This window comes from Micropterus salmoides, unplaced genomic scaffold (genome assembly GCF_014851395.1).
Source record: "Micropterus salmoides isolate LMB-PRFRI ecotype aquatic unplaced genomic scaffold, ASM1485139v1 Ms_hic_scaffold_12, whole genome shotgun sequence".
NCBI classification, from domain to species: Eukaryota; Metazoa; Chordata; class Actinopteri; order Centrarchiformes; family Centrarchidae; genus Micropterus; species Micropterus salmoides.
This window is the reverse complement of record NW_024040263.1, coordinates 15,230,163-15,251,278: the sequence shown is the minus strand read 5'-3', so window position 1 is coordinate 15,251,278 and position 21,116 is coordinate 15,230,163. Positions and strand designations below refer to the sequence as shown.

The 21,116-nt window shown below is 40.6% G+C and overlaps 2 protein-coding genes and 1 long non-coding RNA gene across 3 annotated transcripts; 2 read left to right on the top strand and 1 right to left on the bottom strand.

Annotated features, from left to right (window-relative positions):
• Nucleotides 1-2,273: 2,273 nt before the first annotated feature.
• si:dkey-245p14.4 (uncharacterized protein LOC563576 homolog) lies at nt 2,274-6,547 on the top strand. The gene is made up of 3 exons (XM_038713578.1): nt 2,274-2,450; nt 2,827-3,005; nt 6,075-6,547. The coding sequence occupies exons 1-3, from the start codon at nt 2,330-2,332 to the stop codon at nt 6,342-6,344; spliced, it is 570 nt and encodes a 189-aa protein (XP_038569506.1). The 5' UTR covers nt 2,274-2,329; the 3' UTR covers nt 6,345-6,547.
• A 520-nt stretch (nt 6,548-7,067) lies between these two features.
• Nucleotides 7,068-8,342, bottom strand: LOC119899137. The gene is made up of 4 exons (XR_005443724.1): nt 8,135-8,342; nt 7,856-7,890; nt 7,613-7,775; nt 7,068-7,440 (listed from the first exon to the last, which is right to left on the bottom strand). It is a non-coding gene; the product is annotated as an uncharacterized LOC119899137 (long non-coding RNA).
• Nucleotides 8,343-10,831: 2,489 nt separating this feature from the next.
• On the top strand, nt 10,832-20,965 carry LOC119899135 (structural maintenance of chromosomes protein 2-like). Its single transcript, XM_038713577.1, has 25 exons — nt 10,832-11,142; nt 11,377-11,526; nt 11,621-11,743; nt 11,829-11,867; nt 11,971-12,081; nt 12,195-12,239; nt 12,336-12,569; nt 12,958-13,107; nt 13,251-13,484; nt 13,633-13,792; nt 13,874-13,991; nt 14,413-14,551; nt 14,676-14,795; nt 14,883-15,087; nt 15,391-15,526; nt 16,007-16,131; nt 16,298-16,491; nt 16,653-16,796; nt 17,060-17,134; nt 17,417-17,536; nt 17,623-17,823; nt 17,920-18,036; nt 19,860-20,020; nt 20,153-20,300; nt 20,405-20,965. Exons 1-25 carry the CDS (start codon nt 10,975-10,977, stop codon nt 20,588-20,590), a joined length of 3,603 nt encoding a protein of 1,200 aa, XP_038569505.1. The 5' UTR covers nt 10,832-10,974; the 3' UTR covers nt 20,591-20,965.
• The last annotated feature ends 151 nt before the right edge of the window (nt 20,966-21,116 follow it).

Genomic DNA, 21,116 nt, shown 5'->3' with positions numbered 1-21,116 from the left:
TATAATGAACACAGCGTTCCTGTTTTCACACAGGCATACTTTGAATTCCAGCCTTGGGCTTGTGCATTAAACAAAAAGTTAGCTCCATTCTAGTTTGCTTAATGTATAACAGTGCCAACCTCATTAATTCTCTGCTCCTGCGTGGACTCATTATAGCCCTGCACCTTCTCTGAATTTCTGTCTGCCTCGTATTCCTTTCTTCAGTGTCCTTCCTCTCTGTGAACTCAATTTTCCCCTTCACTTCTTCTCTGTCATAATTTTCAGCTCTCACCTGCTTTGTTCGGATTAGCCGTTACCTGCTTCTTAAGGATTCTCCACATTTTCCTATCTATTATTTTCTCTCCTTTCTCATCTTTCCTTTGCTCAACACCCCTTCTTGCACAATTTGTGTTGTCCATTCCATAAGTCATCTCCACAGCCTGCTCTTTGTTTCAAATTCAGCTTCTCTTTTCTTCAGATCTCCTGTATTTCTTCCTGTCTTTTGTTTTGCTTTCTTCTTCCTTTGCTTCCTCTGCTTTTTTCAGTTGTTAAAATTTCCCACTCTCACTCCTCTGCATCCTGCGTGTCTTCTCCCCTTCTCTGTTTCTTGATAATTTTTTAATACTTCTTGATAGCCAGATGCTCTTTCTTCCTTTCTTCCTTCCACAACTTCATCTGTCCTTCCAGTGTAACACAGATCTTCTCCTATCCTTACTGCCAGGGGCCCTGACTTTACTCCTGAACTCTCTACATCCCCTCTTAATCCTCTTAAATCATGTGTTGATGTCTTTCCAAACTCCTCCTATATTAACTTATAACTGTACATTAGTTGCTATACGTTCATATCCTGTTGTTTTTTTCCCATCTATTTACCTGCATGTTTCCACAAACTGCAAAATCATCACAAGCATATTTTATTAAAAATACAGATACAGGCACATTGATGTAGTGATGCCACTGAATACAAGAGGGAGATCAACGCAGTTTGTGCATTACAGCATATTTTACAAAAACTACTCTCTTGTGCCAATCTTGGATTTTCTCCAATTATTATACAAATAAGAATCCTTTTAAAGGCACGTGACAGACATGCTGGGGTTAAAGGTTATGACAAGTAAGTAAAGCAAACCTCATCTGTTATTCATGAGGTTCAACACTATATTTCCTTTCCTCCCTGCTTCCTGCCCATCTGCTCATCTTTCCATCTCAGAGGCAAAAAGCCTTTCAAGTGAACACCCACAAAAACCATCAACGACCACAACGATAAAGCACTTAGCTGCGGAACAACCCATCTTTGTTTTCACAAAATGTGACAAATCCAATGGAGCCACACTCTATCCTGCTAACAAATGAAATCAGAGCTTTGGCCTGGTTCGTTCTGGGGCGGTTTGCTTATGGAAAAAGTCCTCCCACGCTGTTGTTGTTTGTTTACCCTGCCTTTCCTGAGCTGGAACCTGCTCAAAAGTGTAACATTATTTTATTTCTGCTTATCATCTAGCAAATTATCTCATGGAGTCATGATCATTAAAGACGTGTAGCATCCTTTATGTGCTTATAAAATCCCTCCATTTAAGTGCTTCACCCCGCTTGTACCTGTACTCAGATATTGAATTATTAGTGGGTAATGGAAACCACGCAGAGTGCTGCGGGACATCCTTTTCCCACATAACCACCGTTTAATCACAGACAAACATTGGGCACTGTGCCACAGCATATATCAACGTCTATACGTGAGTGAGTGGAAACAGATAGGCCATGGAAAGACAGAAAGAAAGAAAGAAAATAAGAAAGAAAGAAAGAGAGTAGGGGGGATATAACCACTCACAGTACAACTAGGGTAAAGCACTTGTGTGTCTATGCCTTGGATCCACCGAAGTAAATACAAATCCAAGAGGGAAAGCCATATTTTCAGGAAGCCTGAGCAAACATCAGGATCAACATTATAATGGATCTTAATTGAAGGAAGCAATAAAAAGCTAAAATGATGAAGAGATTGACCTTGAATTGCAGTGCTAAGTACTAAGTTTAACATTGATCATCAAACCTGACTGCTGCAGAGTTAAGTGTGTGTGTAGTTGAGCTCATTTCACACACAACCACATAGTTTTACGCGGTCTGACCAGAGGAAACATCACCTCCTCCCTCCTCATCACTTCCAGTTTTCATTGTTGTCCAGTGTCCTCATTATTTTTCATCAACTCTGTCGCTCTCTTTTTCTCTCTTGGATTTTCTCATCCTCTGTTTGTCACTCTTGTTTTCTTTCCGCCTTACTGTTTCTGTTTTTTTTTTTGTTTTTAAAAATCCCTTTTCCCACCATCCGGTCCTGATTCTTTGCTTCGTCTCTCCAGTGATGTCGTCTCTTCTGAAGGCGGAGATGCAGAGAGTTTTGTTCCGACCTGCAAAACAGAGACTGGTGGAGTTTATCGAGATTGAAGAGCCATCGCCTGGAAGACATTTCCTCTGTGTCTCAGGTAAACAGCCTTCTTGTTGATCAGGTAGTCACTTCAAAACATTTTTGTTCATTTGATACAGCAGCTTTTAAGGGTTAAGTATGTTCACCTATTCAAGATCATTTCTATTCTGTTGTATTTAAAAACATTAAAACATTTGGAAGCTTTACAGTAGAATTTTCTTTCATAGGTAATAGAGAATATTATTAATGATTGCAGAGAATCTTTAGAAGAAAATGGCTGAACATGTCTTTGAACTGTTGTATGAAAACGGGCTGTGTAAAGTCTATGAGGCCTGAAATGAGTCATGATTCTTCTGCAGTAGATGAAATGCCCTGAGCTGCACTGGACTCTTTTGGCTTCTGTTTACACTTTTGTTATTTCTCATTTTCTGTAGTTTCAAAAACCAAAGTGGTGCAGTTAAGTATAGTGGGATGTCAGGCATCTAAGATGTCCCTAAAGGCTGGATCCAAGAGGTCCCATACCAAACGCTCCAGTATACAGGAGTGCTACAGGAGGACAGAGATCTGGTCCCTGCAAGACCTGACTCTTGTTGATGGACGGGACCCTGATGTGGTAATTAACCAAATTTAATTGCAATTTCCATAGCTTATTATTGCATGATTTCCAACAGTTTTGTATAGAAAGGATGTCTGGCACATAGACTATAGTTATTAAAATAATTATTAAAATTGTCTCTTAATCACACTTTTACTCTTATAGTAATAGCCTTGAAACAATGTAATTTATCTCAAACTATAATTTTACATTCTAATTCATAATTTTTCAGTGCTACGTGTTACTCTTGTGGTGTTTCATGTTGAGCAAAGGAATAACAACTGTCTCTCATTGGGATCCTAAATATAAAAAACAAATTAAATAGAATTGCTTAAGGAAATAAAGAAAGTTACAACACGAATATACTTATACCCATTTTTCTGTTCTTGTGCACAACCACCTCAGTTATCTGTTTTACAGTTTTCAGTCGCTTTGGTACATTTCTCAAATCATCCCTAACATCTGCAAAACAGTGAGTGCATTTCTTGAAACAAACAGCACACGTAGAAACACAGTGGATTACCTGCAAAAGCCTGTAAATTGTTCAGAATCCTTAGTCTATCTCTCAAAAGCAAATCTTTATGTCATTGAACATGTCAGTGCCATCAGAATGACAAGTCCTTGTGTCATTGTTTACGAACAAGATAGTCAAAATGTGTAATCAATATACAGTCCTCTCCAAAAGTTTTGGAACTGTAAGGCAAAGTCCTTTGTTTTTGTTGTTCACTGAAGACATTTGGGTTTAAGATCAAAAGATGAGTATGAGACAAGAGTTCAGAATTTCAGCTTTTATTTCCTGGCATGCACATCTAGATGTGTTAAACAACTTAGGACATATCACCGTTTGTACTAGACCACAGCATTCTTAGGTGAGCAAAAGTAATGGAACAAATAATCTTAAAGTAAATAACATTTAATATTTGGTGGCATAACCCTTGCTTGCAATAACTGCCTCAAGCCTGCGACCCATCGACATCAGCAAACTGTCGCATTCTTCCCTTTGTGATGCTATTCCAGGCTTTTACCACAGCTTCTTTCAGCTCTTGTTTGTTTCGGGGGTGTTTCTCCCTTCAGTCTCCTTAAGGAGGTGAAATGCATGCTCTATTGGGTTAAGGTCAGGTGATTGACTTGGCCAGTCTAAAACCTTGCATTTTTTTCAGTGTGCTTTGGGTCATTGTCCTGCTGCATGATAAACTTCCTTCCGATTAGTTTCAATGCATTTTTCCATAAATTAGCAGACAAAATGTTTCTGTCCACTTCTGACTTCATTCTGCTGCCGCCATCATCAGTTACATCATCAATAAATATTAATGAGCCTGTTCCAGAAGCAACCATGCACGCCCAAGCCATGACATTACCTCCACCATGCTTCACAGATGAGCTTGTATGCTTCGGATCATAAGCAGTTCCTTTCTTTCTCTGCACTTTGGCTTTTCCATCACTGTGGTAGAGATTAATCTTGGTCTCATCAGTCCATAAGATTTTGTTCCAGAACTTTTGCGGCTCATCTCTGTACTTCTTTGCAAATTTCAATCTGGCCTTCCGATTCTTCCTGCTGATGAGTGGTTTGCATCTTGTGGTGTGGCCTCTATATTTCTGCTCTGAGGCTTCTTCGAACAGCGGATTGTGATACCTTCACCCCTGCACTGTGGAGGTCATTGGTGATGTCACTTACTGATGTTTTGGGGGGTTTCTTCACAGCTCTCACGACATTTCTGTCATCAACTACTGTTGTTTTCCTTGGTCGACCTGTTCGACGTCTGTTGCTTAGTGCACCAGTAGTTTCTTTTTCAGGACATTCCAAATTGTTGTGCTTGCTTTGCCCAATGTTTGTCCAATGACTCTGGTCGATTTTCCCACTTGAAAAATGGGTGGGTTCAAACAAAGGGTGATATGTCCTGAGTTGTTTAACACATCTAGATGTGAATACCAGGAAATGAGAGCTGAAATTCTGAACTCTTGTCTCATACTCATCTTTTGATCTTAAACCCAAATGTCTTCAGTGAACAACAAAAACAAAGGAATTTTCCTTACCGTTCCAAAACTTTTGATGACAATGACTGAAAATGCACAAGGCTGCACTTCAATATGTCATATCAATGTCAACAGTATAAATTTATACATTGCAAGAGATTGGACAGGGTACAGTTACGTTTTTACTGTAATTTGCTGACAGACCATGTCATTGTGATGCAAAAAAGAAAGGACTGTTTTACAGCACTGTATAGCACAACGGAAGAAATTACAAAATTAGAAATGCAAGCATGTGAAACACTCCAGGCTGATGTTCCTGTCTGTCAGGTCACAGATTCTTATCCATATAACAATGGATATCTTCATCAATAATAAAGTAAGGAGACATTTGCAAAAAAAGTCTAATAGATATGTATAGGAAATACGCTTTCTCTCGACTTATGCAATGAAGTTATGCTTAGATGTTTTGGGGGGTAAAAGTATAATTCATTGTGATCAGCATGACATAGCCAATTGATAATGTAGAAAATAGCAGACAATAGTACTTAATCATTTGCTTCAATGTGTCAAAGCATTTGAAGTATGTTCAAAACAATGAGAAATTGCTTTTATGATGTGCACAAGTGACGAGATGATGTGGAGGTTGAACAAGTGGTTTTGAGAATTTCAATTCTGATCTGAGAAATGTACTAAAGCGAGCGAGAAAAACTAATGTAGAAATCTGAGTTTGACAAAGGAATCTTAACTCAAGGTACATTTAGCTTCAGATACAGATTTATCTGAAGCTTTCAACCATTTCATCAGTCAAACAATAGAGAATTACCTCAGCAAGCTATTCTTAGGATGTAAACAAGTTGGAGTAGATACTTCAAATGTGCTTAAGATATTAATGCATGCTTTTATCAACAACACTATTTCATACGTATAGCTTTCATCTCCCAGCAGTTTGCTTTTCATACATCCGGCATCTCTGATTACTTCTTCAAATTTAGAATGAATTTTATTGAGAGGCCATTGTGTTGAATCACTGTATCTTTGTAACTTTGAAAAGGGTTACACAAAAGATTTTTACAATAAGTAACATTATCTCATTCTGTGTGTATGTGGCTCTAGGATGACCCTTGTTTCTTGCTGCACTTTGACAAGGTGCGTACAGTGACAGCCATCAGCTGCTCAGCCAAATACTCTATCGTGCGTGCCATGGTGGCTCTCAGCGACCAGCACTGTCAGAGGCCACTGAACCTGCTGAACTTTGACTGGGCCTACATCAAGCCTACCGCCTTTTACTCTAATAGAGGAGACTGTGTTGTTCTATCACAGATATGCTTCTACGCATTCAATTTGGTGTGTCTGTCCATGTGTCCCGTGCCCCTGGATGCTTAATGGGATGACAATGATTGTGTGTCAATAAAGGCATGGGGCAGCTTTATTATATATTGTGTATAGGCATGGAGTGAATGTAGACTTGTGGCTTCCATTACAACAACACACCAACTATGATGAGTTATCCACTATGAAATGTCTTTTTGCATTAATACTCTAAAACATATCAAATAGCATTGTATATTACACTTTACTTTTAAGTAGCCTATTCTGTGTGCTACTGTAAAAATGTGAATTTCTAATAGAGAACAAATAAAACAACTACACATTTCTTGCCTTTGTCTGCCTTTAGCCTTGTTAAAAGTAGAATAAATTAGGAATTCACTATACAATATTTTACATAGATAACTATCATCTGTCCCAAAGCAGTGACAGAAATTCTCCTTTGACAAGGCTCAAACACACAAAACAGCAGCTGTACAATGTCTAATTTATGTTGTTCAGAGTAGGCTAATTATTGCAGGGAATGAAAGATTTCTTGTAAATGTTTTTCACGGCTGCTTTATATCGTCTGCCTGAAGCTAGAGTTTGTCTGTGGTGTTAAATATAATTAGAAAAACCCAAGTTATTATTTTAAAATAGTTTTAGTAGGTCTACTTTTAAGTAATGTTTTAGTTTCTGCTGCATCCATTGACTGAATGAAATTTTCCTGTGCATAAGGATTTGTCATAGACCTTCTACCTCCATGCAGAAAAAAATTCAGTGGGATTAAGGAAGGGCGAGTATGGTGGGAGGCACACATTTATAAAACGTAGGTTATTTTCAAACCACTCAAATTCTAGGACCACGGTGAAAGTTCACATTGTCCCAGATTACCACATACATGGGATGCTCTGCCTGCTCATCACCTCTGTTCACGTCTCAGTAGTGCTTCCTGTAGAGCATGCAGAAACATAAGATGGGCAGTATTGTAAGGCCCTAAAGTCACATGGCGGTGAATAACCCCGTAGATGCTGATGGCAGCACATATGGTCACGTTGCCACCACGCTGCCCTGGCAACTCTACAATGGCATGTTGACCAATAATGTTGCGGCCTCTCCTCCGCTTGGTGAGATTGAAGCCAGCTTCATCCAAGAAGATGCACTCATGAGGCCTCTCCATGGAACCCAGTTGAAACATACAATGAACAAAATTCATTTTTGAAGTAACGTAAATGACATAGCATTCCAGGCTTTATGACTCTATACATGGGCTGCATTACCTTCAACACAGTAAAGATGTACAGTAACTCAATAGTGCTGTATAATTTCTGGACATGATTACTTACTTGTACATAGATATCGTAGCTCTTTTGCCTTTCAGAATTTCTCTCAAATGGTATTCTGTAGGCTTGTTTGAGACTTATCAGGTTGCGTTTCAGGGACACGGTCAGTTGTGGAGAGACTCACACTGTTGATTCCTTCAAAGTTCACGTTGTCTTCCTCAACTCACTGTTGTATTTCATGCAGACGAATGAGATTATTTTGAAGGACCATATTGACAATAATGGTCTGCTGTTGTGAGAACATACCTCTCCTTCCACTGACATGTGGCAGTCTTTCAATTCTAGCAAATAAAACCTCTTGTTAGAATTGTACAGACAGGCCTAATGCATTGAAATGTCACCAAATATGTACAATACATAAAATACTGTTACTTTTACTGTTATACTACTATTCGTTTTAGTTTTACTGTAATACTGCAAGAAAAGGGCCAATTTTTAGACATGTTACAGTAATTTACTGAGACGTTCCACAGCTGTCTATACTCTGCTGTAAGTTTGAGGGACCACAAATGATAGTACACTTACCTGTTCTCTTCTCTGAATGTCCTGACAATGGAGGCCACAGAGAACCTGCTTATGTTTGGCTGAACACGTAGTCCTGCTTCCCTCATACTCATTCCATGAACCAGAACATGGTGTATGATTGTTGCTCTAATTTCATTGGAAATTATTGCTCTTGTTGCCTGCTCTCCTGCTCTCCTGCTCTCCATTGTGAAACTCACACTGCTCTCCTGCTCTCCTGCTCTCCTGCTCTCCTGCTCTCCTGCTCTCCTGCTCTCCTGCTCTCCTGCTCTCCTGCTCTCCTGCTCTCCTGCTCTCCTGCTCTCCTGCTCTCCTGCTCTCCTGCTCTCCTGCTCTCCTGCTCTCCTGCTCTCCTGCTCTCCTGCTCTCCTGCTCTCCTGCTCTCCTGCTCTCCTGCTCTCCTGCTCTCCATTGTGAAACTCACACATGCCATCTGGATTTGACATGGCTTTATATCCTTATTACTGATTAGGTGCAACACATTACTGATTTGAAACAGGTGTGTTCAATTTTGAGTGCTTGTGTGTTACCGATGACAACAGTGTGTTGCTTGTGTTTCACTTTTGGGGGCTGTGTTGTGCCATTCTGAGTTGAAGTGCACCAAAATGCTACATGTGCATTGTGAATGCGTTTACAGTTTTGCACAAAGAGTGATTCCGATTTGCTAGTTGTGTCTAACCACATGAGAAGTATTTAAAGTTCTGCAAATTGTGTGATTCAATCAATAAAGTGGTTTGTACACTTGCAACTTCGGTTTTGCAAATGGATTTTAGTGTTTTAGCAATTCAGAAATACTGTATTACAGTTTTTTTCTATTTGTAACCTGCGTTGGTCAAAACTGAAGTCACATTGTCAAAACTCTTCACACAGTCAGCGCAACAGACGTGTATGTGGACCAAACTGTGAATCATTTTTCATTGCTTTCACATAAAATGCATTCAATGACCCCTTTCTCCAAAATTTATGAACTCTTTTCTCATTACTACTTCACCACCTCCAAAACACTGTATCTGCAGTACTTTTTTCCAAATGCTAACACACTGTGTCCAAAACTGTTAAAAAGACATTCACAACAGATTGATGGTAAATGTACTGCATTTCTGCAGTGACCAGATTGAAATAAGTAGAAAATCTCAGAAGGCAGACAATATCACTTTTGGAAATGTGAATTCGGTCAGCACACTGACAATTGCCAGAGTCCTGGAGAAACATAAAATAAGGACAAAGCAGTTGTATACTATACCATTCAAGAGAAACTGTGAACGTGTGAAAGAACTGTTATCAATATGTCCAGGTAAGATGTCTGTTCAATAATTAATCAGGGAACATACACAGTGATGCATAATGTGAAGTCCTGGGTATTTACTGTATTTTAGACAGTAATGGAGCTGGAAGCCTGGAAAACTGCACATACATTCATCTTTGTAGATGAAGCTGGATTCAACCTGGCAAAAACATGCCGCAGGGGAAGACATGTGATTGGACAGACAGCAACCATGGATGTCCCAGGGCAAAGAGGAGCTAACATCACGATGTGTGCAGCACTGTCCAATGATGGTTTGCTGTTATACAAACCACTCATTGGCCCCGACAGTACGGAGAGGCTCAAGTCTTTCCTGGATGACCTGCATAATCGCCTTGTGCCAGCGGAGGAGAGAGGAGCAAGAAACTCCCCTATCTTTGTTGTGACCACCATCCACATGACCAGATGACCTTACTGGATGCCATGAATGCGGGATGTGGAGACACTTCTCCTGAAGACTGCCAGGGTTGGATTAGATATTCCAGAAGATACTTTCCAAGATGCATCGCCAGGAAAGACGTAAGATGTGATGTTGATGAGAACTTGCAAATGCAGCAGAGAGGGAGGACTAGCACCCTCAAGTACTGTACATTATGAGTTTTTGAGGTGTTTCTTATTTGTATTACTGTTTGCAGCCCTGGAATTCCAGAAATTTGTGTGTGTGTGTGTGTGTGTGTGGTGTGTGGGTGTGGGGGGGGTTGTTTCAACTTACAGTAAAATATTTCACAGTTTACAATACTATCCACAGATATAGAACAAATAAAGGATATTGAAGCAAATTGCTGCATTTCTGATGTGAAAATATGTTATTGTTATTGTATAATGAAAACCTAATTTGTTCGCTCATGCTTCAAAGATAAAAGTTCTTCATTTATGTAATGCTCCCTGTTTTTAGTGTTTTGTAGGTCAGTGTGTTATGAGTGAGACTGTATGCTTTCTAAATGAGAATTGTTGCCAGTGTTTTGGTTGAACGACTCTATTTTGAGACTTGTACGAAGTGTTTTGGTGGTTTGAGTGAGTATTGGGGGTCAGATTAACTGTTTGGCCAAGATGCATGTTGGTAATGCAGACTGTGTGAAGAGTTTTGCACCCCTCTCTCTGTCTCTGAATCAGTTTCCTTCACATGTGGCTCTGTTTTTTACCTACAGGTGGCACCAAAACAAGTCGGGAGTATTAGTAGCCTTAAAATGTGCCTGAAAAAATACACATTCATACTAATGTATCTGAAACGGTGTTCTTTGAATTTTATCTTTGTTTTTAGATCAGTCATATTTATTTCTTGATAAATATATTCAATGTGTGCACACATCGTGTTAAGACACTTTAAGCCGCCCCATCCCGTCCCAGGCACAGAGCGGACGGACCAGTGGCTCCATACCTGCCGCCAAAATTCAAGTTAGAGGGGAGACGGGCGAGTTGTCGGTTGTAAATACTGGGCTGTAAGCCAGGGCTTCACCTTTTTTAAGTCACCGAGTAGGTAACGTTATTCAAACACCACGAATCTTGCCTCCGGAGTCTGCGGAGAGAGGACAGCCTGAAGATGCACATCAAGTCTATTATTGTTGAAGGATTCAAATCCTACGCGCAGAGGACGGAGATCAACGGCTTTGACCCGCTGTTCAACGCCATCACAGGACTGAACGGCAGCGGCAAGTCCAATATTTTGGACTCGATATGTTTCCTTTTGGGCATTTCCAATCTCACACATGTAAGTACTTTATTGGTTATGATGTCATTACGCTCCATAATAAAAATTACGTAGGTATTTGCCTTAATTACTGTGTAGAGTTAAGCATCGTGGTAAGTTGGTAATAGTTTCAATCGTAACGTTACTACTACTAGCAAAGCAGAGATAGCGAGGAGCATCTTAACACTAACGTTAGCTAACACTCAACAAAACTAGTTGGAACTTCTATGTTTTTGTTTCATTTTCACTTGAAAGGTGCGGGCCTCCAATCTTCAGGACCTGGTTTACAAAAATGGACAAGGTGGTATCACTAAGGCCACTGTGTCTATTACCTTTGACAACTCCAACAAAAGCCAGAGTCCTCTGGGTTTTGAAACTCATGATGAGATCACCGTCACCAGACAGGTTGGCAAAGAATTAAGAGCTCACGGGGGCTCCGTGGTTTTTGTTATTGTGTTTGAATGTTATTGTGTTGTACATGACTCCTTCTTTCTTTAAGGTTGTAATTGGTGGCAGGAACAAGTACCTCATCAATGGAGTCAATGCCAACAACACCAGGGTGCAAGACTTGTTTTGCTCTGTTGGCCTCAACGTCAACAACCCACATTTTCTCATCATGCAGGTTGGTGTCCTGTTTGCAGCAGTATGCATGCTTGTGGTTTTAGCCCTGTACAGTTTTTTATAATGTGATGTTTCCAATATTTCAGGGGAGGATCACCAAAGTTCTAAACATGAAGCCACCAGAGGTAAAACATACATCCGTCGTCCACTATTTCACCATCAGTACTTTTTCATACACATTTTCCTCTATTTTCATTGGTCTTCCAATGATCACATCTTTTCTTTCAGATCCTTGCCATGATTGAGGAGGCTGCAGGAACCAGGATGTATGAATGTAAAAAGATTAGCGCTCAGAAAACCATTGAGAAGAAGGAGGCCAAGCTGAAGGAGATTCAGACAGTATGTTAGACATCCAAACTCATTTTTGACTAATGCATCTCCTACAGTGGAGAGAAATACAATTGCAGCTAATGTTGAAATATTTAACCATTTCTCTTCGTTGACTCTTTCAGATTTTGGATGAGGAAATTACTCCAACCATGCAGAAATTGCAAGAGGTAAGTTCACTGTATTGTTAATAATAATAATTATAATAATAATTGAATAAATAATAATTAATATCCCATTTTTGCTAAACTTTCCTCCCTCTGCAGGAACGATCATCATACTTGGAGTACCAAAAGCTGATGCGTGAGATCCAGCACTTGTCACGGCTGTACGTGGCCTGGCTGTTTGTGTGTGCAGAGGAAACGAAGCTGAAGTCGGCAGACAATCTGAAGGTGATGCAGGATAACATTGCCAAGATGCAAGCCAGCATTGGTGAGAATGAGAGCAAAGTCCAGGAGCTCTCAGCCCAGATTCAGGAGCTGCAGAAGAAAAAAGACCAGGTACACTGGAAGATAAAATTGGGGAGCTTTTTATACTTTAATAGAGACCCTTATGCTAATATTTTGAGAGCTCTTATGTACTATTTACCATTTTTTTGTTTGTTAACCTTAAACACTTTCTCAGGAAATGTCATCTGCTGCTATTTGAGAATGTTTGGATGATCTGTTTTCCTCATTCTTGGAACTTTTGTTGAAACTTGGAATATTTGCAAGGTTTTTTTGTTTGTTTTTTGTTGAATATTTGTCTGTTTGACCCTCTTGCATCAAAAGACATTTTGAAAGAATTGTGTTTTTTTTTTTTTTTTTTCATTTTATTTTTTAATCAAACTACAAGTAAAGGGAATCTTAAGTCTTATTGCTTTGACAATGTTTACCTGCTCGCCTGTAGGAAGTGAATGGAGTATTAAAATCCCTGGAGGAGGCTCTAGCTGATGTGCAACGTGTGGACGCCAAAGCTCAGAGTGCTCTTGACTTAAAAAAACAGAATCTCAAAGATGAAACCAAGAAGAGGAAGGAGCTTGTAAAGAGTATGGAGGAGGTAACAGGACAGTCCATTTTGCTAATATCTGCCTGTATAATCACATCTCAGAAACTTTTAGCAAATTAAATCTACACACAGTGAGGGTAATTTGCACAACTGAATTCCTGATTACTTGAACTGTTATTTTCCTTAATCCTTAGGACAAGAAAATGCTTGTGGTAAAAGAAAAGGAGGTTTCTAAGTCGACAGAGCAGCTTCAGGCTCTGCAGGAGGAGGGACAGAAGGACAGCGCAGCCCTGGAGGCCGCTGAACAGCATTTTAGGGCCGTGTCGGCGGGCCTTTCTACCAATGAGGACGGCGAGGAGGCCACACTGGCTGGGCAGATGATGACATGCAAGAATGACATGAGCAAGGCAGATACTGAGGCCAAGCAGGTAAGGAAAGGACTTGAACCCATCTGTCAGGGATGCAGTGTTTCAGGATGCCAGTTTATATTCAGTATCGAGTTTTTAGCACAAACGTTAATGCTCAGTAGAATTAATATATATAGTATGTCTTGTCTGTGTCCTCCTGTCCGTCCAGGCCCAGATGACCCTGAAGCATGCCCAGGCTGAGCTGAAGAGTAAACAGGCAGAGGTGAAAAAGATGGACAGTGGATACAAGAAGGACCAGGACACCCTGCAGGCTGTCAGTAGCAGCAGGGAGAAACTACAGGCTGAGCTAGCTAAACTAAACTATGAAGGTACTGTGTGCGTGTGTGCAGCCTCTTGCGTACTCCTTACTTTAAACATTATGTATTAACATTTGGTGTCTGTCTATTCAGATGGGAAGGAGGAAAGTCTGCTGGACAAAAGAAGGCAGCTGTCCAGAGAGGTCGCTAAACTTAAAGAGACATATGAGTGTCTTGTGTCTCGTTTCCCCAACTTGCGCTTTGACTACAAGTAAGGAATGAATTTGCTCATATCTTTAACAAACTGTACTGTAAGTGTTTTGAATGTGGATGTTCCTACTTTTGTTACGGCCCCAATAACAACTTATTATAGGGCAAAATAATCTTCAGAAAAGCATGAATTAATCTATTCTGAATTTAAAGTAAAATACTTAATACTATAAAAAGTAATATGAATATGATGATCAAACATTAACTGCTTATTTTATTACTTTAGAACCAATTACTTAAAGAGGAACTTGTATACACATAACTAAGTGTCTGTGTGTATGAGGGAGTAAACACCCGTTAAGGAGAAAATAATGGTACTTTCTATAAAAATTAAACTTACTGTCTTAACACGTTGCTTTGAGCCCTGAAAAGAGTTTCAGCAACATTTGCAAAGTGTTTCATGTGTTTCTGCTGTCTTACAGGGACCCAGAGCGAGGATGGGACCGTAGCAAAGTGAAGGGGCTGCTAGCTAACCTGATCACAGTCCGTGACGTCTCCTATGCAACGGCGCTGGAGGTTGTTGCAGGAGGACGGCTCTATAACATTATAGTTGACACAGAGGTAGGTGTGGTAGTGGGCACTGTGCATGTTTTATTAGTGCAATCATGTTTAAGGGTTTTATGTATGCAGACCAGTGGGACTATGTAACCAGAGTCAGCGGTGTGAATGATTTTGTCTTTTCCAGGTAACCGGTAAAAAACTGCTGGAGAAGGGAGAGCTACAGCGTAGGTACACCATCATTCCCTTGAACAAGATCTCTGCCAAGACCCTCAACGACAGAGTGGTCAACACTGCCAAGAGCCTGGTAAGATATCTAAATACTGCCAGGTTTGGAAATTAAATTGTCATACATGGTACAGTGTCTTTGATGACTCTCCCTCTTTTCTGTCAGGTCGGACAGGACAACGTCCACACAGCTTTGTCCCTGGTGGGCTATGAATCTGACTTGCGTAAGGCCATGGAGTACGTCTTTGGCTCCACACTGGTGTGTGACACCCTGGACAACGCCAAAAAAGTGGCTTTTGATAAACAGGTGATGACCAAGACCGTCACTCTTGGAGGGGACATCTTCGACCCACAGGGAACTCTGAGCGGAGGTGAGAAGAAGGGGGATTCATTGTCATGATTATATGTATGTCATTTAGTCATCTGCAGTGTGTAAGTTTGGGGAGAACAAGCAAAAACAAAAATTATTTATTTGTTGCTTAGAATAGTGTTTGCTTCATCACTGTTTTATAAAGTTTCAGAACATTATACATGAAATAACAGTTTTAACTAGCATGACTGTTAAATTAAATAATTTTTCAGACACAGCTGTTTAAAAATAAAACTGCTGCTAGACATACATTGAAATGGATTTACCAGCAGGCTTTCTTTTTTCCTGCTCTTCTTTCTTCCAGGCGCTCGTTCCCAGTCAGCATCAGTTCTGTCCAGCCTACAGGAACTGAAGGAGGTTCGCGACAACTTGAATGACAAGGAGGCCCAGCTTCAGGATACTGAACGACAACTGGCCGGCCTTAAGGGAACCGCTGAGAAGTATGTAGACACAAATCACCTACAGAAATGTAAATTATTCTTATTAGAGCTTGACAGACAAATCAACTAGGCCAATATATCAGCCAACATTAGTTTATAAATAATAAATAAGTAAGTAACAAGAAATTGTGGTCCAGAAATGCCAAACTGTGTTTGCCAGAAGGAACTGACGAGGTGATTTTTACACTGCAAAATGTCGATTATGTATCTTGGTCAAACTCGAAGAGCTCTGTATAAAGATAGTGTGTTTATGTTAAGTCAGCTATAATACTGATGCACATTTACAGTAAGATATTTTTGAATGGCGTTGTTTGAATTGCACTTTGACGTCATTTCCCAAAAACATTTAATTCGGAAAATAAATCCCACCTCTGTCTTCAGCAACTCCAATGACCCGCAACTTGCTTTCCCATCTTTCTGGAGTTTAGTCTTTTTTTTCCTTACTTTTTTTCTTCTCTTCACCACATTGTCTCCCTCCAGGTACCGTCAGCTGAAGCAGCAGTATGAGCTGAAGGTAGAGGAGGAACAGATTCTGCAGGCCAAGCTGCAGCAGAGCTCCTTCCACCAGCAGCAGGAGGAGCTGGAGAGGCTGCGCAAGGCCATCGGTCAGAATGCTGAAATGTGCCCAAATGCACAATTTGAAATGCCTGAATTCCACCAGTGCTTATGTATTAATTAAAGTGTGTGTGTGTGTGTGTGTGTGTGTGTGTGTGTGTGTGTGTGTGTGTGTGTGTTAATTTAACTGATTATGTGGTGTGTTTGCTTAACCAGAGGAGAGTGAGGAGACGTTGCGTGTTACCAAGGACGTGCAGAAACGGGCTGAAGAAAAGTACAAGGTGCTGGAGAACAAGATGAAGAATGCTGAGGCAGAGAGGGAGAAGGAGCTGAAAGCAGCCCAGCAGAAACTCAATGCAGCCAAGTCCAAAGCTGATGCCTTCAATAAGAAGCTCAAGCAGAAGCAGCAGGTACACCCACCAGACACACGATCATTCACAGCCAGTCGGCCTCGGCGTGCATTGCTCTGTATTGGATGTGTTTTGTTTTGTTTTTTTCCCTCTCAGCAACAGCCTACTGATGCTTCTGTTCAATTGATCAAATGTGTTTCTTTTCTTGCTCACGTGTGCAGGAGTCTGAGGCGGTGGCCTTGGAGCTGGAGGAGCTGCGGAGAGAGCAGGCTGGTTATGAGCAGCAGATTCAGGCTGTAGATGAAGCCATAACAGCCATCCAGGAGCAGATAGACAGCATGGCTTGCACCGTATCACAGAACAAGGTGTGTGTGTGTGTGTGTGTATATATGTGTATATATGTGTATATATTTTAATTGGTCGCACCTAAAGTTGGTACTTTCGAGGGCCATTTTCAACAGAGAACTAAACCAAGATTTCAATAAGTTGCTTATTTACAGTATGTCCAGTAAATGAGACATCATTTGTCACCCCTCAAAACAAGCCATTATGCAGATGCTCAGCTATTGTACTGTGCTCATTTGACATCTCTCTCTCACCATACCTCATTCTCTCTGTTGCCATGCAGGAAGCAGTGCGTAAAGCCCAGGAGGAGCTTGCCAAACAGAAGGAAGTGATCATGGCTCAGGACAAAGAGCTCAAGGTGAATACAACTTTGCTTTTAATGCTTTGGGTTGTAACCTCCTATATTATAAGACCTTTTAAAGTAAAATAAACGTAGAATAAATTTAGTTTGGCTGGAAGTTACTTCAAACATAGTCTGTTGTGGGGCTCTGAGCCACCCCTGTAATATCTACTTGGGACAGTTGGACTTTTCTCTTTCTATTTCATACTTTAATTGTGTAGTGTGCTGACTAATTTAATGCTTTGAATTCTAAAATGTGACTCTTTGTTTGATCATTTCCATCCAATTGAAATGTCCCAGGGGAAGAGCGCAGAGGCCAATAAAATAAGGGAGCAGAACAACGAAGTCCAGCTGAAGATCAAGGAGCTGGAACACAACATTAATAAGCACCGCAAAGACAGCCAGGACGCCGCTGACAAGGTACACACGGTTCATTTGCTTCAGACAGACCTTTTCACTCACTCACTCACTCACTCACACCTTTTTGTCATACTTTCTTCCTCCAGGTGTCTCGGATGCTGGAGGAACACGACTGGATCCACTCGGAGCGTCAGTTCTTCGGCCAGCCCAACACCTCTTATGACTTCAAGATCAACAACCCTCGTGAGGCTGGCCAACGGCTGAAGAAATTGGAGGAGACCACCACCAAGCTGGAGAGAAACGTCAACAAGAGAGCCATGAACATGCTGAATGAGGCAGAAGAAAGGGTGAGGACAGAGACCTGGAGAGGGTTTTGCAAAAACTACACTTTTACAGCTTTGAACGTCTTCATCCGGCTCACACAACCTTCATCCCCCTTATAGTACAATGACCTGATGAAGAAGAAGAGGATCGTGGAGAACGACAAAGCAAAAATCTTGCAGACCATTGAGGAGCTGGACCAGAAGAAGAATGAGGCTCTCAACCTGGCATGGCAGAAGGTCTGCTCTCTTTCGGCAAATGATTTATTTTCCTATCTTTCAGCTAACATCGTGGCTAGGGCTGCAGCTAAGGATGATTTTAGTATTCGAAGCTTCTATAGATTATTTCAATGATTCATCGATACGTCATTTAAGAAGTACTTTTGCTTGGTGGTTTTGTTGTGGCGTTCACGCTACGTGACTGATCGGTGACAGACACACACACACACACACACACACACACACCACACACACACACTCTACAGGAGCTGACAGCGGCTGTCACCCAAGGAAGGTCTCCAAACCACATTTTGTCAAGAAAACAAAGGGGAAATGAGCGGTCCTGCACACGAAACAGCTGTTTATTATAAAGATAACAGTTTTATAAAGTCAAAGAATATGGGTGAAAGGATGGATTAGCACAGGCAGGTAGCAGGGATTGTCTGAGCTACAGAGAGAGCTGGAGGGGAGTTAAAAGGTGCAGCTCCCCGACACCCACTTAACGCATGACTGTGAGGTTACAACTTAGGGCCCAAAAAGGAGAAAAACAAACGCACGTGTGCACATTTTCAGCTGAGGTCTGCGGCTTACTTTCGCTAACTTTCAACAAAACAATCAATCATGATTTCAGCTAAATGCTAAAGTTGCTTTCTGATAAGGTGCCGTCGTGCTGTTGCCAAGGCGACATAAATTTAGTTTTACGGTGGATGGACGGTAACATTATAGAGTTGTTGTTTTCTTTAGCTTGAAATAATCCCATGCTTGGGACACTTTCTTCTTTGTCCCTCACTATTTTCTCTCTCTTCCTCCACTTTGCAAACAGCGGCATTATACATCGTGTTCACAGCGTAAGCGCGATGTGCGACAGTAATAAATTGCTGTAAAATTACATGGATTAAACAAAGCATCGATGCAAAGAATTTGTGTCGAAGCATTTTATTAATCGATTTTATCAATATAATTGAATCGTTTCAGCCCTAATCGTGACTATGTATACTGAGGGACAATATGCACTTAGTTGCCATTTTATAAGGCACACCTAATTAAGACCAGTGCAGTCTGCTACAACACTGCTGCAATAAAATAGTGATAGGTGTTTCTATTTAATTTTTTTTCAACCAAATTTATATCAACGAGGGTAGACTAAATAACACGCACATCTTTCAGTATAGCGCACTACAGCTCAACAGCACCACAAACTGCAGCCTCCAAAATGACCACAGTTGAAGGAACACCTCTAAAAATTAACCTTCATGAAGTATTTATTGCACGACTGTTGTTTTATACTGCATTAATTTTACCTCTGCGTACCTAATAATAAATGGGAAACTGAGTGTAAATTTGTCAACATGACATTTTGTCATACTATTTATATTTTAGTCTCTTTTTATATATATCTGTGTTTATTAGAAAAATATTGCAAAGAAATGAGCAGGACTGCTTTATGATATTGTTAGATTTTGAAACACCTTCAACTGTCAGATATTTAATTTGCTGGATTCGTCAAAAATGGACACTCCCATCTCTTCATATTATTCAAAAACCATACAGAGATGTAAAACTGCATATACTATGAAGAATTTATCCATATTTCCCACCTCAGTGTTTTATCAAACGGACTTCTTGTGCCTATACATCTCTACTCTTTATTTTTGCTCATTTAAAATGCTCGTAGCTCATCTATGGTAGTGTGTCAATAACTGTCACATCAGTGGACCCAAAAGTGTCATGGTGGTTGAAATGCATTTGAAGCTTATTTTCTTTGTCCCGTGGATTTGGACCTCACTGTAGTGCCTTGTATTTATTGCTTTTACTTCAGCTGTGATATTTCCCTTCCTCTGCAGGTAAACAAGGACTTTGGCTCTATTTTCTCCACTCTGCTGCCAGGGGCGACTGCTAAGCTAGCTCCTCCCCAGGGCGGTGGTGTCTTGGAGGGCCTTGAGTTCAAGGTGGCCTTGGGCAACACCTGGAAGGAGAACCTCACTGAGCTCAGCGGTGGGCAGAGGTCAGAAAACGAATAAATAAACTTGTTTTCTTTATTTTAAATGGTAGCCTAAGTGTGAATGTAAAGGTTTCCATGCATGATAATGAAGTCGGTCACTTTTACTGAGCACCCTCTTTGTGTCTGTGTTTTCAGATCACTGGTGGCCTTGTCTCTCATCTTGGCCATGCTGCTGTTCAAACCCGCTCCCATCTACATCTTAGATGAGGTGGATGCTGCCCTGGATCTATCGCACACGCAGAACATTGGACAGATGCTGCGCACACATTTTAGACACTCCCAGGTATGTTGAAACATGTACATGTTTACTACATACTGTACACACTCACCGCAACTCTAAGCAAACATGTACTCAAGATAACTTTTATTTAAATTCTCTCCCTGCAGTTTGTGGTGGTGTCCCTAAAGGATGGCATGTTCACCAACGCCAACGTCCTGTTCAAGACAAAGTTTGTTGACGGCATGTCCACAGTTTCACGCACTGCCCTCAGCCAGAGCGATGCCAACCTTCCCCAGAAAGTCCAAGACAAGGCTCGTCAAAAAGACAAGCGGAACAAGCAGCTCATCAGCTAATCATTGCACTGAAATAGCTCAGCAGTCGCCCTCTAAATTTGCTTTGGGATTTTTTTCTTTTTTTTTTTTTAAAGACCATATCACGTAACATAACAAAATGTGGTATGTTAATCGCTTCTGATCAATTGTATATACTGCTAGTGCGGTTTTTATTCTGTGGCCATTGCACTCTGCGATTCTTTCAACTGTGTAAGTGTGGTGTTACTTCACATTTTTGTGTATTTTAAAACCTTTTAACTGTAAATTTGTTTTGTCTGAATCTTGGTTATCCTTTTGTTTTTCTATGTTCATGCTCTTTTTCTACATCTTCTTACCAGTTTTATCTGCAGCAAATGTGTCCATATATTTTAGTAAATAAAGCAGGTCTAATATGAACCTTTTGACCCACTGTCATGTCATAAAACTGCTTTACAAATTGGACGAAAGCAAAAGTGTAGGATTTGTACAATGTTGGCGCCCCTTAGTGGTAGTATGAAGTACACTGGAAGACAGCAATGCACAGTAACTGGCTATGAAAGAGACTTCT